The sequence below is a fragment of the Eptatretus burgeri genome, chromosome 5, assembly GCF_056783735.1.
Source record: "Eptatretus burgeri isolate ZD-2024b chromosome 5, Ebu_testis_v1, whole genome shotgun sequence".
Classification (NCBI taxonomy): Eukaryota; Metazoa; Chordata; class Myxini; order Myxiniformes; family Myxinidae; genus Eptatretus; species Eptatretus burgeri.
Genome location: NC_140965.1, coordinates 16214806 through 16234805, shown reverse-complemented (window position 1 = coordinate 16234805; position 20000 = coordinate 16214806). Strand labels below are relative to the sequence as shown.

Sequence of the window (20000 nt, the reverse complement as noted above, 5' to 3'; positions counted from 1 at the left end):
TTCAACAATGTGTGAAAATCTAGTAAGGCTTTATAATCCGACAAAAACAACGGTTCAAAATGTGAGATTCTTCCACAAAATAACCCGCAAGTCTCCTTTCTTCTGTCCTTCCTGAACACTTCCTCCGATACCTCTTTGGTGTACGCGTAAGGGCGTTCAATGTGTCTGGTTGTCCCTGTTTTACTCTCGATGTGCTCTGCTTGGTCGGTTATGCGATGCATTATAAATGCTTGATGGGATGGAGATGTGGGAAGATGAAAAATCAAACGCAAAGTAGACAACCTTTTATTATCCTTCTAACATGATCATGGTAGTGCCTGTTGTATTCATAAAAATGACCACAAGCCTGCTGGCGTTCTCACCACTAAGCCAGCAGATGGCCTCTCTTACGCTCCAATGAGTGGTGGAACTGGTCTGGATTTTCATCAATGATTATTGATAGATATATTCATTGTTTGAGGGAAAAAAGCAATAGCAAGTGATGTAGAATTGTGCACCTGTAATGAACGGAGCAATATCTGATGGACAAACGGATATCTCGATGGATTAACGGTTTTTATGTCGTTGTTGGTGTTGTTGTGTTAGAGTGAGGAAGAGGCAACCACAGTTTCTTTTTGAAAAAGGGGTCTTGCTTTTTGACGTCAAACTAAATAAATCTTGTTCAACAGTTTGAGCAATAATTACAATAATTATGATCACCGCTTCTATAAATATTTGTTTTGTTTCATCTTACTTGTTGTGAAAGAACGTGACAACCGATATTATTTCCTAGGTTGCTTCCCATCGTGCCCACCCGACAAGCCTTACTTGGATGAAACAAACATGACGTGTGTCCCTCTCGATCGTTGTGGTTGCTACGATGATAAAAACAACCATTACAAGCCTGGGGAGGATGTCCCTTCGAACGAGCGGTGCCAACAATGGTGAGTCATCCACGTGATCGGTTTTCACCGTATATCAATCATAAATTCCCATTTCAAAACAACTTGGCACAAAACAGTGAGTAACCTCAACGACATCTATATCTTTAATTGATCAAGTTTTTAATTGCGGTTGAGTGGGAGAGGAAGCTAAGGATACCATCACATTCAGCTTGAGTTCCCAAGACAACACTCGTGTGAGTGTGAATACGACTTCATTGGACGCTTTATCCTGTGCTCCTGCATCTGTTCAAAGAACTCAAGAAATGAATATATCGATTACCAAGCAGCTATCTCGATGGATAAATGGATATCCCATTGGATTTACTGATATATCTGGGTTGAACATATGTCTACGTGGATGAACGGTTAAACCGATATTTTTGATGGATAAGTGAATATCTCGACGGATAAACGGATAAATGGACATTTTGAGGGATAAGCAGATATATTGATGGATGAACGAATAAACAGATATCTCGACGGAGAAACAGATATCTCGATGGAAAATTGATAAATGGATATTTTGATGAATAAATAGATAAATGGATGTTTTGATGGATGAAAGGATATCTCGATGGATAAACGGATATCTTCAGGAATGAACAGATAAATGGATATATCAATGGGTAAATGCATAACTCGATGGATAAACGGGTGTTTTGATCGATAAACGGATATCTTGATGGATGAACAGATAAATGGATGTTTTCATGGATAAAAAATATCTCGATGGATAAAATATATCTCGATGGATGACTGGATAAACGGATTAATGGATATTTTGTTCGAAAAATGATATTTTGATACAATCCATGGGACTGAAACCACAAACAAAAAAAAAATCACTGCAATCATCCGCATTTTTCACAGCCTCACAAAGTCTCATAAATCAGTCATGGACTCGGAGTGTCCACCATGTGTATTCATCGTCATGTAATGAATCGCAACATGATTGTGTGAGCCCTCTGTGATGCAGGCCAACATTTCGTTTGGGTTGTGGGATGTTTTTTTCTCTCCTCGTGGTGTTGGCTTTTGTAACCATTATTGATAAGAATAGCACGATGCTTGTTTTTTGGTTTGTTCACCCAGATGCCTTTTCTTGGTATCATGTTCTCTGATTCAGTATTTGCTTTTATTTTACTTTCTTTTAGTGTCTGCACGGAATACGCCACCATTTCATGCACACCAATTCCAGGTAAGACTTTATATTTGAATTATAAAGTCTATTATTTGTAAATAATGAGAGAGAAAGAAATCTCTGTTTGAATTACCTTAGAAAAAAAATCAACAGGAGGAGGTGTGCAAAGCTCAGCATTTTGAGCTTCATTCTTGGACCTGGACTTCTGCCGAGCAGGTTTCAACAGTAAGATATAATCAGTTTACAATACTGGAAACGTATTGTACAAAACATGGAAAACTCGAACGAACACTCGATCGAGCGCATACATCCGCCAGGCTGTACAGTTTACGTTTTGTATCCCACTGATATGCCAGATCTGCATCCGGACCTGAACCAAAATCTAATTAGCTTGTTCTTGTCACCTACCCAACTCATCCATCAAGTTTTGTCATAATCCGTCGACAACTTTTTGAAATATCTTGCTATATATATATATATATATATATATATATATATATATATATATATATATATATATATATATATATATATATATATATATATATATATATATATATATATATATATATATATCGTTTTTTGTCCCCATCTCTCTATTGTGGTGGTGGTTTTTTATGCAGCATGTAGCTGCTGGTTGCATCATTTTCTGGGAAGCGCAGCTGTGCCGCTGATACCCCTGTTACCAGTAAGCTGGTACTCATTTTGCACACGCTGCACACGATAGCTCGAGGGTTCATGTAATGTGGGCGCTAAAGGACCTCATGTTTGATCAAAAGGCAACTCGTGTGGCCATTGCAACGTCACCGGAGAGAGCAAGATGATTTATTGAAGAAGATTGTGGCGTGTAATGAGATCTTGGTCCATCAATGGCAAGCCAGCGTGAACAGGAGACTTTCTCGGTCCACACCATCAAAAGTATAAGGATCAGCCATTGTCATGAAAACTTATGACAATCAGGTTCTTGAACCTTTTGCTTTTTTGAAAGCGAGAAAACCATCAACGCACCAAATGATGGTGACTTGTTACGCAATGAAGTGAGACCAGAAATACACAAATGAAGACCTGGTTGGCTGTCTACGGGCATTTATTTACTTCATGATAATGCTTGTCCACACATGGCACATGTGACTGGAACCTTTCTGGCAGAGATGGGTTTGGAACATCGAATTCATTCTCACATTCAAGACTTGCCAGCTGGTGATTTTCATCTCTTTGAGCCACTCAGAGAACATCTGGGTGGCATTAAGTTTATGAATGATGAAGACATCAAATTGCATCTCCTGAATAGCTGCATACCCATCCCAAAGATTTCTGTGCAAACGTTAACAAAGTGCCACCAAACCGATGGGACAAGTGTGTGCATCTAGCAGGGGAATTTTTAAATAAATAGGTTAAGTTTCATCGACCCATCTGCCCTTTTTGATTTTGTAGAATGGCATCACTTCAACGTCGTACTTTGCTTGTACATGTTGCATAGATCTTACACTCATTGAGGAGCTTGTACTTTGTACATTTATCACATGTAGGATCACGACATTCGACACAGCATACTATTTGAACCTAGGATCTCAGGAAGATAAACCATGTGCTCATAGTGGACCATCAAACATGACAACCTGGTTCTACCAAAGGCTTTAACGTCTTCAACTTCCATCGGTGCTTAGTATGAACTGACGAGGGTTGAAAGAGGTGCCTGTCTGATAAAAGCAAACTACATATTTACCATAGTTTCAATACCAACTACTGTTGTTGTCCTTTCTGCAATGCTATACTGTACAACGAAATTTAACACTCTCGTTCTCTATCACCAGATTGTCCTTGTATTTTCAATGGCACGGAATACGAGGTTGGAGAAGTGATCTATGAAGTTGAAGAATCTGGTTGGTGCTACAAAGCAGTGTGTGGTGGCAACGGAACCATCGAATACACATCCAAAGAATGTGGCACAACCCAGCCAACTACGACAGTGTCGTTCTCAACCGGTATGGCAAATTCCTCTCTCAGCCATCACACTAACAGCGCACACTTCTATGAAGTTTCCTTTACAATAAACTTTTCCTTTACCTCATCATGTCTCTTTGCTACAACTTCTCATATTTTTTTTCTCCCAGAAACAAAGTTTTCCCAACTTTGCTTTTCCTCTCTCGTCGATCTCCTGGCCTTTTTATCTAAATATTGCTCTATACTCATCTATTTCATGGCTTTCTTTCACCACCCTCTCTAACCGGACTTCAGTTCGTCTTGTCCATCGGTTCTTTGAACAACTCAATTTTTATCTTCTACCTCTCTGAGCCATACATCCCGTTTCCGTGTCCACCAGGCTTCTGCTGAATGTGGAAGCATAGCTGCACCATGCATCCAGGTATTACCACCTATGATATAAAAATACTGCCCTGCCAGCAATCTGGTATCATGGTATAAGTAACTACCTATATATACATCCGTGTCACTGTTGACAAGGCTTTCTGTGACTCTTTTACCTTTACAGAGTCACTTGAGTCGACACCACCACTGATGCTTTATCAACTTGCTATTTGTCCAAAATGTTTATTAAAACAGGCATAAAACACAAAAATAATAAAATGAATGACAAAAACATTAGCGGTAAATTAAAATTTCAAATAAAATTAATTTTAAAAAATTCACAAGTTTAGATAAACAATCATCCATATTTCACCAGAAAAAAAATTCACAGTTCTCAAAAGAAAAAAAGCCAATTCCACAAGAGGAAAAAAAAAATAGGACGACTGGATCTGTAGCTTATCTGGCCCTGGCCTAATGTTGTAACCAATATTTGGTAGCATTTTGATTTTTGATTTTTAAAGGAATTCCCACGATTTTCCCCAAAATTGATGAAGTCGGCCATTTTGACACACTTCCGGTAAAGTGATCAACATGACCTCTGCAAGTTAACGTCCCTACCCCGGCCTAATGTCGGAACCCAAATTTGGTAACATTCTAACTGGTGCGCCTGGAGAAGAAGATTTTTGAAGGAATTTACACGACGGCCATTTTGATGCACTTCCAATCACTTGATCGGCACGGCCTCAACAATTTAAAATCAGGACCCTGTCCTAATGTTCTTACTCAGATTTGGTAGCATTCTGACTGGTGGGTCTGGAGAAGAACATTTTTTTAAGGAATTTATGAGATTTTTCCAAAAATTGACTATGGCGGCCATATCGACACACTTCTGGTAACGTGACCTGAATGACCTCTACAATTTAACATCCGTACCCTGGCCTAATATTGTAACCCAAATTTGGTAGCATTCTGACTGGTGGGTCTGGAGAAGAAGATTCCTGAAGAAATTTACTAAGTTGGCCATTTTGACCTTCTTTAAGTCAAGTGACTGGAATGAGCTTTGTAATCCCCATTACCAGTCAGGAGCGGAACGTTGCTGCCAAATTTCAGCCGGATTGGCCAAGCGATTTGGCTGGAGGAGACAGAAAGGCGGATGGTGCGCAATGACGATGCCTTATCTGGAATTTCAATTCCAGATAAGCTAAAAATTAGTGATTGATAAGTGATAAAACTTTCAGAGGTAAAAAATGTCATCAATATTTTTTTGATTCTGGAACCATTCCCGTTATGCTCGCCGCATTTCCTCTTTGAAAGCACCATACCAATGACTCGTAGAATAAACGATGTGGAACGGGGCTCTCCAGTGGCAATGCTGACACGATTTTGAACATCCTTGAAGAACTTCAGCCCGTTTGGCCCCAAAGAACCGAATGTCTCAATGCAAATGGGAAAAACTTCATGGTTCTCCCTCAAATTGGCGTATTTGGTGAGTTTGCGCATTTCCCCCATTTCGGAAACCTTGGCTGGTGTAGATGATGATGTAAGCAAATTGCTTAGTGCTACAGTGTCGCTGCGTGTTAACTCCCAGAACAATATCCTGCCGTTTTTCCAGGGGGAAATGGGCAAACTGTCAAGTCTCTTACTGTCGACCCTGGAAACCCCTACTGGTTACAAAACAGAGTAAAAGTTTGTAGAATCCATGGCCCGTTTGATGAGGTCATTCACTTGATGATGGCGAGGGAACTTGCCAGCGCTTTTCTTGCAGCTGAGACCGTGCACCCCTGAGGAGTCGATTGCCATGCCGCAAATGCAAGTATGAAGGCGGCACAGAGGTGAACAAAGTCGAAGGGCACACGTGATTCTCAACTGAGAATCGTCCAACTTTAGGCTGAGAGAGGGGATGGGGATGGCATTCAGCCAATCTGATGAATGTTCAGAGGCTGTTGCTAGCAACCTCAACCGTTCTTGGTCTTAGGATGAACAAGAGAGCAGGGTTTCAATGACTGAATACACAAAGGAGTGTCCCAAGCGGATTGGCTGCATATTTTGGCTGGGATCCCGCAAATGCCGATACCCGCATTTTCCCTCCACTGTATGCGGGCGCCCGTGAAATCAAAATAATCGTCCTGAGAAACTCGCTATTTTGCACATATTGCCAGTGCAGTGGAAACGTTCCGCACTCACGAGATCTTGCTGACGGCTCCAGCCTTCAGTTTGCCTTCACCTTCACTCATTACTTTTTCTTGTCCATTATGTTCATCAGACTCTTCATCTCTTTTTTAACTCTTGATCCCTCTTCCACTCGATCCTTCTCAACAATCTGTGCTATTTCATTCTATTCTGAGACGTTATCATGATTGACCTGGCTTTCCTGGCGCACGAAACATGCCGTTTCATGCCCACATATACTTACAACTCCTCTGAAACTGAACATATAATTTCGATGAAACTTTACCAAAACGTTCATCACCGTGTATGCACCAAAGTTTGTTCATGGCATGAAAAATAAAAATTTAGAAAAAAAAGAGGCCCTCAGGGGGTCTACGGGGGTTGCCCCCCAAAATAGGTATTTTCTTTCTTCTCAGAAACTACACACACAATTCTGATGAAACTTGACCATCACTTTCATCACCCATGATGTCCCAAAGTTTGTTCATGGCATTAAAAAAACACAAATCCATAGGTATTTAATTTCTTCTCCGTTACATATTTTCTGGGTCATCCATGCCTACCAGTGGCTCCCTGGTTATCTTATCCAGCCACTACCAGATGAGCACCCAGGGGTTTTGCCCCCATGTTTAAAGTCTTTGGTATGACTCAGCCAGGATCGTGGTCGAACCACCAACCTCCTCGGCTCAGAGTGAATGCTCCAATCATTTTACCAACTCCATTGATACTTATTACCCTCGCTAGAGGAGAGGGTATTGCATTTGGGTGTGTTTGTTTGTTTGTTTGGCCGCACAGAACACAAGTGTTTTTCTCTGCAACCGCTTGTCGGATTGAGACGAAGTTTTCACCATACGAGCGACTACTCATGTAGAATGTTTTAATCATAATTATCAAGTCATGGGTCACATGGTGTGGCAGCCATGTCAGAAAAAAAACGAAAAACCTTGGACCTCTGTATCTCTAAAACCACACCAAGAAAAAAAAATGGAAACTTGGCACATGGCAAGCACTCCTCATGGGGAAAAAGTGTGATTTTTTTTTTTTAATGATGCCATAGGTGCCTTCGTTATAACGTTATAATTGTATACATAGAACACTCCATCCGATCAGTATGAAAAATTTGGAGGATCATCTCGGGATAAATTGATCCACAGAAAAAAAAATTGATGACATAAATCGGTCACGTGATTCAGCAACCATTTTTTTAAAACTTCAGAAACTTTCTCTGAAGCCTGGTGTTGGCTTAGTGGTTAGGGTGGCGGCTTGGGATCCCAGGGTCCTGAGTTCAAGCCCCGTTGGCTGCTGAATTAACACCAGGAGGTTGACTCAGCCTGTCATCCTTCCGAGGTCGGCGAAATGAGTACCAGTGTACTAGTCCCGGTTAGAATAGGTGTACCATATCCCTGTGTGTCGTAAGAGGCGACCAGGGTTGGTGTCAGGAAGGGCATCCGGCCATAAAACATTGCCTCAAGAAAAAGCCTAACCCCTGCACAGCAGGGAAAAATGGCTGTAAAAACGGTCATTTTTATTTTTATTTTTAGAAACTTTTTCTGAAATAAAACGGCTGAACAGATTGAGGAGAAACTTTACACATATGACGGCCTATCCATGAGGACAAAAACGTTGGCACATATGATGTCATAGGTCACATGGTTCGGCAGCCATATTGGATTTACCCAAAAACCAATAAAAAAATCTTCTCCAGAATGTCTGGACAGATCGAGGGGAAACTTCACCCACATGTTCCCCAAGTCTTGGGGATACCAGGGTATTCACAAATAATTGATATGTTACATGGTCTCGCAGCCATATTGAATTGAGCGAATATCCAAAAAATATTGATTTCTCTTGAACTGCTTCATCAATTGACATGAAACTTCACATTTATGATCTACTCGAGATGGGGAATGCATGTTTTAAATTTCAACCTGATCGGGCATTGGTCTGGCAGGCAGAATTATTTAATTTTTTGATCTGGGTTCTGTTTTTTTTTTTTTTTTTTTTGAATAAGGCTCACTTGGCTGTGATTGAATGGGTTTGAGGGTAGAGGAATAGCAGCTGAAACTGAAATTTATTTCAATCCCATTCTGAATTCAATTGAATGGCAATAAACGTCATGGGTCAGGGTGACGTGTCCGATCAAAGCGCGGTTGCATAAAAGCGGGATGTTTTGGTACGCGGTCATCACTGCCAGCAGTTATAAAGTGGCAGTTCTAATTATGTCGATGCACTGTAATACACGCATTATTATTAATTACGTTATACATCAGTACACAAACACCACACAAAACCACACAAAACAAGTCCTGGCGAGTGTCTGCAATTTTTGATTGCTCTTTTTCTTGTCTTTCTGATGCTTCTATCATCTCCACCCTTATCCTTAATGGTGGATTAAGGCTCTCTCGCTCTCTCGCTCTCTCCCTCTCTCCCTCTCTCCCTCTCTCTCATTCTGCTTTCACTCCCACTCCCTAATCCCCATTTTATATGTTCAATGACAAGCTTTGCCCATGAACAGAAGACTAATATATGGACAAATAAAGGAGATTGACAGATATATATATATATATATATATATATATATATATATATATATATATATATATATATATATATATATATATATATATATATATATATATATATATAGAGGCTAACCCCCGCTTTAGCAGGGAAATGACCTTTAAATGCTTGTTGATATGTATGTATGTATGTATGTATGTATGTATGTATGTATGTATGTATGTATATATGTATGTATATATATATATATATATATGTATATATATATATATATATATATATATATATATATATATATATATATATATATATATAGGCTAACCCCCGCATTAGCAGGGAAATGACCTTTAAATGCTTGTTGATATGTATGTATGTATGTATGTATGTATGTATGTATGTATGTATGTATGTATGTATGTATGTATGTATATATATATATATATATATATATATATATATATATATATATATATATATATATATATATGTGGATATTTAACATTCACTTCCACTTCAACCTTTCTATTTGCAGTTGCAAGTCCAACATCAACTCCGACTCAGTACAGCTCACCAACGGCTACACCTTTTGAATCAACACCTGAAACAATGACTACGGGCACAGTGAAAACAAAAACTACAACACAGCCTTCAACCACTTTCTCCTTCACTTTGACTTCAAAATACACCGAAAAAACAACCACGACACAGGTCGCTAATATTACAATCACACCTATAAAACCATCCACACCACAACAAACAACTATCCCAATCATCTCTCCAACGGCTTGCAGTCAAAACTGCACTTGGTCCGATTGGATCTCGGTCACCTACCCCGACATGATTAACCCAGACGATGAGACGTATGTTAAAATTAGGGAAAGCGGAATCGACATTTGCAGAGCCCCAGCAGACATCCGATGTGAAGCGATGGAGTTTCCAAACACACCCATTGATGATCTCAATCAGAATGTCGTTTGTGATGTGAAAACTGGATTGTTGTGTACGCCACAACCGTTCTGTTACGACTACCAAATAAAAGTTCTATGCTGTGACGGATGTCCAACAACAAGCCCCACGACATTCATTTCAACCACAGTTAAATCAACAACCACCCCCACACACTTCAGTCCATCCACAACCATAACACATCCCACGGCCTCTTCTGCATCCACTTCAGCACATGAAGAATCAACAACCACTTCACCAGTGTTGACGAGTTCACCAATAACCATTACCACCCCCAAGATTACAACAACACAACTTCCCACCACTACTTCATTCACTTCATCATCTGCTCAATCAACAATCACGAAACATATCATTCCGACAACCCCACCCATAACACCAAAAACACCAACAACTCCTTCAGTCCCACCATCACCAGTGGAATCCACAACCACAACGGTGTTGATGAGCACACCGACCACCTCCACGAGCCACAAAATTACGACAATACAACATACAACAAAAACTTCACTCAGTACAACACCAATAACGAAACCAACAACAACACTATTTCCTTCTTCACCCAATGCTACGACCACGAAGATTACAACAACAACACAACTGCCGACCACAACTTCATTCTCAACACCTGCTCAATCAACAACCATGGAATATTCCATTCCAACAACCATAACAACACCAACAACACCAACAACACCAACAGCACCAACACCAACAACTCCTTCAGTCACACCAACACCTGTGCAATTGACAACCACGGAATATTCCATTCCAACAACCATAACAACACCAACAACACCAACAGCACCAAGCACAACTTCATTACCAGTTCCTTCAACAACCACCAAATACTCCATTCCCACAACCACAACCATGACAAAGTCACCAACAACAACCACTACTTCATTGACATCTTCACCTGTGCAATCGACAACTACAACACTGTTGACAAGTCCATCCACAACCACTCCCACCCCTAAGATGACGACAACAACACATCTGCCAAGCACGACTTCATTCACTTCAACTCAAGTTGCTTCAACAACCATGACATCACCAACAACAACCACTCCTTCAGTTCCATCTTCACCTGTGCAATCGACAACAACACTGTTGACAAGTACATCCACAACCAGCCCCAGCACAAAGAAAACAAAGACAACAACACCACTGCCAAGCACAACTTCAACACCAGTTCCTTCAACAACCACCAAATATTCCATTCCCACAACCACAACAAAATCACCAACAACAACCACTACTTCATTGACATCTTCACCTGTGCAATCGACAACCACAACACTGTTGACAAGTCCATCCACAACCACTCCCACCTCTAAGATGACGACAACAACACATCTGCCAAGCACGACTTCATTCACTTCAACTCAAGTTGCTTCAACAACCATGACATCACCAACAACAACCACTCCTTCAGTTCCATCTTCACCTGTGCAATCGACAACAACACTGTTGACAAGTACATCCACAACCAGCCCCAGCACAAAGAAAACAAAGACAACAACACCACTGCCAAGCACAACTTCAACACCAGTTCCTTCAACAACCACCAAATATTCCATTCCCACAACCACAACCATGACAAAGTCACCAACAACAACCACTACTTCATTGACATCTTCACCTATCCAATCGCCAACCACAACACTGTTGACAAGTCCATCCAAAACCACTCCCACCCCTAAGATGACGACAACAACACAACTGCCAAGCACGACTTCATTCACTTCAACTCAAGTTGCTTCAACAACCATGACATCACCAACAACAACCACTCCTTCAGTTCCATCTTCACCTGTGCAATCGACAACAACACTGTTGACAAGTACATCCACAACCAGCCCCAGCACAAAGAAAACAAAGACAACAACACCACTGCCAAGCACAACTTCAACACCAGTTCCTTCAACAACCACCAAATATTCCATTCCCACAACCACAACAAAGTCACCAACAACAACCACTACTTCATTGACAACTTCACCTGTGCAATCGACAACCACAACACTGTTGACAATTCCATCCACAACCACTCCCACCCCTAAGATGACGACAACAACACAACTGCCAAGCACGACTTCATTCACTTCAACTCAAGTTGCTTCAACAACCATGACATCACCAACAACCACTCCTTCAGTTCCATCTTCACCTGTGCAATCGACAACAACACTGTTGACAAGTACATCCACAACCAGCCCCAGCACAAAGAAAACAAAGACAACAACACCACTGCCAAGCACAACTTCAACACCAGTTCCTTCAACAACCACCAAATATTCCATTCCCACAACCACAACAAAATCACCAACAACAACCACTACTTCATTGACATCTTCACCTGTGCAATCGACAACTACAACATTGTTGACAAGTCCATCCACAACCACTCCCACCCCTAAGATGACGACAACAACACATCTGCCAAGCACGACTTCATTCACTTCAACTCAAGTTGCTTCAACAACCATGACATCACCAACAACAACCACTCCTTCAGTTCCATCTTCACCTGTGCAATCGACAACAACACTGTTGACAAGTACATCCACAACTAGCCCCAGCACAAAGAAAACAAAGACAACAACACCACTGCCAAGCACAACTTCAACACCAGTTCCTTCAACAACCACCAAATATTCCATTCCCACAACCACAACAAAGTCACCAACAACAACCACTACTTCATTGACAACTTCACCTGTGCAATCGACAACCACAACACTGTTGACAATTCCATCCACAACCACTCCCACCCCGAAGATGACGACAACAACACAACTGCCAAGCACGACTTCATTCACTTCAACTCAAGTTGCTTCAACAACCATGACATCACCAACAACCACTCCTTCAGTTCCATCTTCACCTGTGCAATCGACAACAACACTGTTGACAAGTACATCCACAACCAGCCCCAGCACAAAGAAAACAAAGACAACAACACCACTGCCAAGCACAACTTCAACACCAGTTCCTTCAACAACCACCAAATATTCCATTCCCACAACCACAACAAAGTCATCAACAACAACCACTACTTCATTGACATCTTCACCTGTGCAATCGACAACTACAACACTGTTGACAAGTCCATCCACAACCACTCCCACCCCTAAGATGATGACAACAACACAACTGCCAAGCACGACTTCATTCACTTCAACTCAAGTTGCTTCAACAACCATGACATCACCAACAACAACCACTCCTTCAGTTCCATCTTCACCTGTGCAATCGACAACAACACTGTTGACAAGTACATCCACAACCAGCCCCAGCACAAAGAAAACAAAGACAACAACACCACTGCCAAGCACAACTTCAACAACCACCAAATATTCCATTCCCACAACCACAACCATGACAAAGTCACCAACAACAACCACTACTTCATTGACATCTTCACCTGTGCAATCGACAACTACAACACTGTTGACAAGTCCATCCACAACCACTCCCACCCCCAAGATGATGACAACAACACAACTGCCAAGCACGACTTCATTCACTTCAACTCCAGTTGCTTCAACAACCACCAAATATTCCATTCCCACAACCACAACCATGACAAAGTCACCAACAACAACCACTACTTCATTGACATCTTCACCTGTGCAATCGACAACCACAACACTGTTGACAAGTCCATCCACAACCACTCCTACCCCTAAGATGACGACAACCACACAACTGCCAAGCACGACTTCATTCACTTCAACTACCATGACATCACCACCAACAACAACCACTCCTTCAGTTCCATCTTCACCTGTGCAATCGACAACAACACTGTTGACAAGTACATCCACAACCAGCCCCAGCACAAAGAAAACAAAGACAACAACACCACTGCCAAGCACAACTTCAACACCAGTTCCTTCAACAACCACCAAATATTCCATTCCCACAACCACAACCATGACAAAGTCACCAACAACAACCACTACTTCATTGACATCTTCACCTGTGCAATCGACAACCACAACACAGTTGACAAGTCCATCCACAACCACTCCCACCCCCAAGATGACGACAACAACACAACTGCCAAGCACGACTTCATTCACTTCAACTCCAGTTGCTTCAACAACCACCAAATATTCCATTCCCACAACCACAACCATGACAAAGTCACCAACAACAACCACTACTTCATTGACATCTTCACCTGTGCAATCGACAACCACAACACAGTTGACAAGTCCATCCACAACCACTACTACAACTAAGATGACGACAACCACACAACTTGCAAGCACGACTTCATTCACTTCAACTACCATGACAACACCACCAACAACAACCACTCCTTCAGTTCCATCTTCACCTGTGCAATCGACAACAACACTGTTGACAAGTACATCCACAACCAGCCCCAGCACAAAGAAAACAAAGACAACAACACCACTGCCAAGCACAACTTCAACACCAGTTCCTTCAACAACCACCAAATATTCCATTCCCACAACCACAACCATTACAAAGTCACCAACAACAACCACTACTTCATTGACATCTTCACCTATCCAATTGACAACCACAACACTGTTGACAAGTCCATCCACAACCACTCCCACCCCTAAGTTGACAACAACAACACAACTGCCAAGCACGACTTCATTCACTTCAACTCAAGTTGCTTCAACAACCATGACATCACCAACAACAACCACTCCTTCAGTTCCATCTTCACCTGTGCAATCGACAACAACACTGTTGACAAGTACATCCACAACCAGCCCCAGCACAAAAAAAACAAAGACAACAACACCACTGCCAAGCACAACTTCAACACCAGTTCCTTCAACAACCACCAAATATTCCATTCCCACAACCACAACAAAGTCACCAACAACAACCACTACTTCATTGACAACTTCACCTGTGCAATCGACAACCACAACACTGTTGACAATTCCATCCACAACCACTCCCACCCCGAAGATGACGACAACAACACAACTGCCAAGCACGACTTCATTCACTTCAACTCAAGTTGCTTCAACAACCATGACATCACCAACAACCACTCCTTCAGTTCCATCTTCACCTGTGCAATCGACAACAACACTGTTGACAAGTACATCCACAACCAGCCCCAGCACAAAGAAAACAAAGACAACAACACCACTGCCAAGCACAACTTCAACACCAGTTCCTTCAACAACCACCAAATATTCCATTCCCACAACCACAACAAAGTCATCAACAACAACCACTACTTCATTGACATCTTCACCTGTGCAATCGACAACTACAACACTGTTGACAAGTCCATCCACAACCACTCCCACCCCTAAGATGATGACAACAACACAACTGCCAAGCACAACTTCATTCACTTCAACTCAAGTTGCTTCAACAACCATGACATCACCAACAACAACCACTCCTTCAGTTCCATCTTCACCTGTGCAATCGACAACAACACTGTTGACAAGTACATCCACAACCAGCCCCAGCACAAAGAAAACAAAGACAACAACACCACTGCCAAGCACAACTTCAACAACCACCAAATATTCCATTCCCACAACCACAACCATGACAAAGTCACCAACAACAACCACTACTTCATTGACATCTTCACCTGTGCAATCGACAACTACAACACTGTTGACAAGTCCATCCACAACCACTCCCACCCCCAAGATGATGACAACAACACAACTGCCAAGCACAACTTCATTCACTTCAACTCCAGTTGCTTCAACAACCACCAAATATTCCATTCCCACAACCACAACCATGACAAAGTCACCAACAACAACCACTACTTCATTGACATCTTCACCTGTGCAATCGACAACCACAACACTGTTGACAAGTCCATCCACAACCACTCCTACCCCTAAGATGACGACACGCACACAACTGCCAAGCACGACTTCATTCACTTCAACTACCATGACATCACCACCAACAACAACCACTCCTTCAGTTCCATCTTCACCTGTGCAATCGACAACAACACTGTTGACAAGTACATCCACAACCAGCCCCAGCACAAAGAAAACAAAGACAACAACACCACTGCCAAGCACAACTTCAACACCAGTTCCTTCAACAACCACCAAATATTCCATTCCCACAACCACAACCATGACAAAGTCACCAACAACAACCACTACTTCATTGACATCTTCACCTGTGCAATCGACAACCACAACACTGTTGACAAGTCCATCCACAACCACTCCCACCCCTAAGATGACGACAACAACACAACTGCCAAGCACGACTTCATTCACTTCAACTCCAGTTGCTTCAACAACCATGACATCACCACCAACAACCACTCCTTCAGTTCCATCTTCACCTGTGCAATCGACAACAACACTGTTGACAAGTACATCCACAACCAGCCCCAGCACAAAGAAAACAAAGACAACAACACCACTGCCAAGCACAACTTCAACACCAGTTCCTTCAACAACCACCAAATATTCCATTCCCACAACCACAACCATGACAAAGTCACCAACAACAACCACTACTTCATTGACATCTTCACCTGTGCAATCGACAACCACAACACAGTTGACAAGTCCATCCACAACCACTCCCACCCCCAAGATGACGACAACAACACAACTGCCAAGCACGACTTCATTCACTTCAACTCCAGTTGCTTCAACAACCACCAAATATTCCATTCCCACAACCACAACCATGACAAAGTCACCAACAACAACCACTACTTCATTGACATCTTCACCTGTGCAATCGACAACCACAACGCAGTTGACAAGTCCATCCACAACCACTCCTACCCCTAAGATGACGACAACCACACAACTTGCAAGCACGACTTCATTCACTTCAACTACCATGACAACACCACCAACAACAACCACTCCTTCAGTTCCATCTTCACCTGTGCAATCGACAACAACACTGTTGACAAGTACATCCACAACCAGCCCCAGCACAAAAAAAACAAAGACAACAACACCACTGCCAAGCACAACTTCAACACCAGTTCCTTCAACAACCACCAAATATTCCATTCCCACAACCACAACCATGACAAAGTCACCAACAACAACCACTACTTCATTGACATCTTTACCTGTGCAATCGACAACCACAACACTGTTGACAAGTCCATCCACAACCACTCCCACCCCTAAGATGACGACAACAACACAACTGCCAAGCACGACTTCATTCACTTCAACTCCAGTTGCTTCAACAACCATGACATCACCACCAACAACCACTCCTTCAGTTCCATCTTCACCTGTGCAATCGACAACAACACTGTTGACAAGTACATCCACAACCAGCCCCAGCACAAAGAAAACAAAGACAACAACACCACTGCCAAGCACAACTTCAACACCAGTTCCTTCAACAACCACCAAATATTCCATTCCCACAACCACAACAAAGTCACCAACAACAACCACGACTTCATTGACAACTTCACCTGTGCAATCGACAACCACAACACTGTTGACAAGTCCATCCACAACCACTCCCACCCTTAAGACGACGACAACAACACAACTGCCAAGCACAACTTCATTCACTTCAATACCAGTTCCTTCAACAATATCACAACCCACAACTCGCCCCGCCATCTCTCCAACGGCATGCCGTCAAAACTGCACTTGGTCTCACTGGATCTCGGTCACCTACCCCGACATGGTCAACCCAGACGATGAGACGTATGTTAAAATTAGGGAAAGCGGAATCGACATTTGCAGAGCCCCAGCAGACATCCGATGTGAAGCGATGGAGTTTCCAAACACACCCATTGATGATCTCAATCAGAATGTCGTTTGTGATGTGAAAACTGGATTGTTGTGTACGCCACAACCGTTCTGTTACGACTACCAAATAAAAGTTCTATGCTGTGACGGATGTCCAACAACAAGCCCCACGACATTCATTTCAACCACAGTTAAATCAACAACCACTCCCACACACTTTAGTACATCCACAACCAAAACAACCCCCCCAGCTTCTTCTGCATCCACAGCCACAACATTGTTGACAAGTGCTCCCACAACGACCACGATCCCCAAAACTATGACAACAACACAACTTACAACAACACCTTCACTCAGTACAGTCCCAATATCCAAATCAACGACGGCATTTCCTTCTACACGCAACGCCACCACCAAGGTTGTAACGACGACAAAGCAACATCCGACCACAACTTCATTCTCTTCATCACATGCATCATCACCGACCACAACTCAATTTAGTACACCCGTCCACACAAGCACAAGATCGACAACAGTTACACCCCATACCACCACCACTTTATCACCATCAACACCTGGTGTATCAACAACCATAACTCAGTTTAGTACACCTCTCCACACAAGCACAAGATCGACAACAGTTCCAGCCAATACCACCACTACTCTATTACCATCAACACCTGGTGTATCAACAACCATTACTCAGTTTAGTACACCTATCCAAACAACCACAAAATCAACAACATTTAAACCCACGACCACCACTTCATTACCATCAACACCTGGTGTATCAACAACCATTACTCAGTTTAGTACACCTCTCCACACAACCACAAGATCGACAACACTTACACCCCATACCACCACCACTACTTTACAATCAACAGCTGGTGTATCAACACCCTTAACTCAGTCTAGTACACCTATCCGCTCAACCGAAAGATCCACAACAGTCAAACCCCCTATAACCACCACTTTATTACCAACACCTGGTGTATCAACAACCATTACTCAATTTAGTACACCTATCCAAACAACCACAAAATCAACAACATTTATACCCACGACCACCACTTCATTACCATCAACACCTGGTGCATCAACAGCAATTACTCAGTCTAGTACACCTATCCAAACAACCACAAGATCGACAACAGTTCCACCCCATACCACCACTACTTTATTACCATCAACACCTGGTGTAACAACAACCGTTACTCAGTCTAGTACACCTATCCTCACAACCACAAGATCAACAACAGTTAAACCCCCTGCGACCACCGCTTCAATGCCATCAACACCTGGTGAATCAACAACCATTACTAAGTTTAGTACACCTCTCCACACAAGCACAAAATTGACAACAGTTCCAGCCCATACCACCACGACTTTATTACCATCAACACCTGGTGTATCAACAACCGTTACTCAGTCTAGTACACCTATCCAAACAACCACAAGATCGACAACAGTTCCACCCCATACCACCACTACTTTATTACCATCAACACCTGGTGTATCAACAACCATAACTCAGTTTAGCACACCTATCCACTCAACCACAAGATCTACAACAGTCAAACCCCCTATGACTACGACTTCATTACCATCAACACTTGGTGTGTCAACAACCATAACTCAGTTTAGTACAGCTCTCCACCCAAGCACAAGATCGACAACAGTTCCACCCCATACCACCACTACTTTATTACCATCAACATCTGGTGTATCAACAACCGTTACTCAGTCTAGTACACCTATCCAAACAACCACAAGATCAACAACAGTTAAACCCATGACCACCACTTCATTACCATCAACACCTGGTGTATCAACAACCATTACTCAGTTTAGTACACCTCCCCACACAACCACAAGATCTACAACAGTTCCAGCCAATACCACCACCACTTCATTTCCATCAACACCTGGTGCATCAGCAACCACGACTCAGTTTAGTACACCTCTCCACACAACCACAAGATCTACAACAGTTACACCCCATACTACCACCACTTTATTACCATCAACACCTGGTGTATCAACAACCATTACTCAGTTTAGTACACCTCTTCACACAACCACAAGATCAACAATAGTTACACCCAATACCACTACTACTTCATTACCATCAACACCTGGTGCATCAGCAACCACGACTCAGTTTAGTACACCTCTCCACACAACCACAAGATCTACAACAGTTACACCCCATACTACCACCACTTTATTACC

General features: G+C 42.3%; 1 protein-coding gene across 1 annotated transcript in view; it reads left to right on the top strand.

Moving 5' to 3' along the window:
• The window catches only part of LOC147025926 (uncharacterized), a 168921-nt gene that overhangs the window by 92315 nt on the left and 56606 nt on the right, over positions 1-20000 (top strand). Inside the window, exons 30-33 of the mRNA XM_085883558.1 lie at positions 773-923; positions 2075-2118; positions 3876-4046; positions 9590-19995. Coding sequence (XP_085739684.1) covers positions 773-923; positions 2075-2118; positions 3876-4046; positions 9590-19995 — 10772 coding nt within the window. The remainder of the gene's footprint in view (positions 1-772; positions 924-2074; positions 2119-3875; positions 4047-9589; positions 19996-20000) is intronic.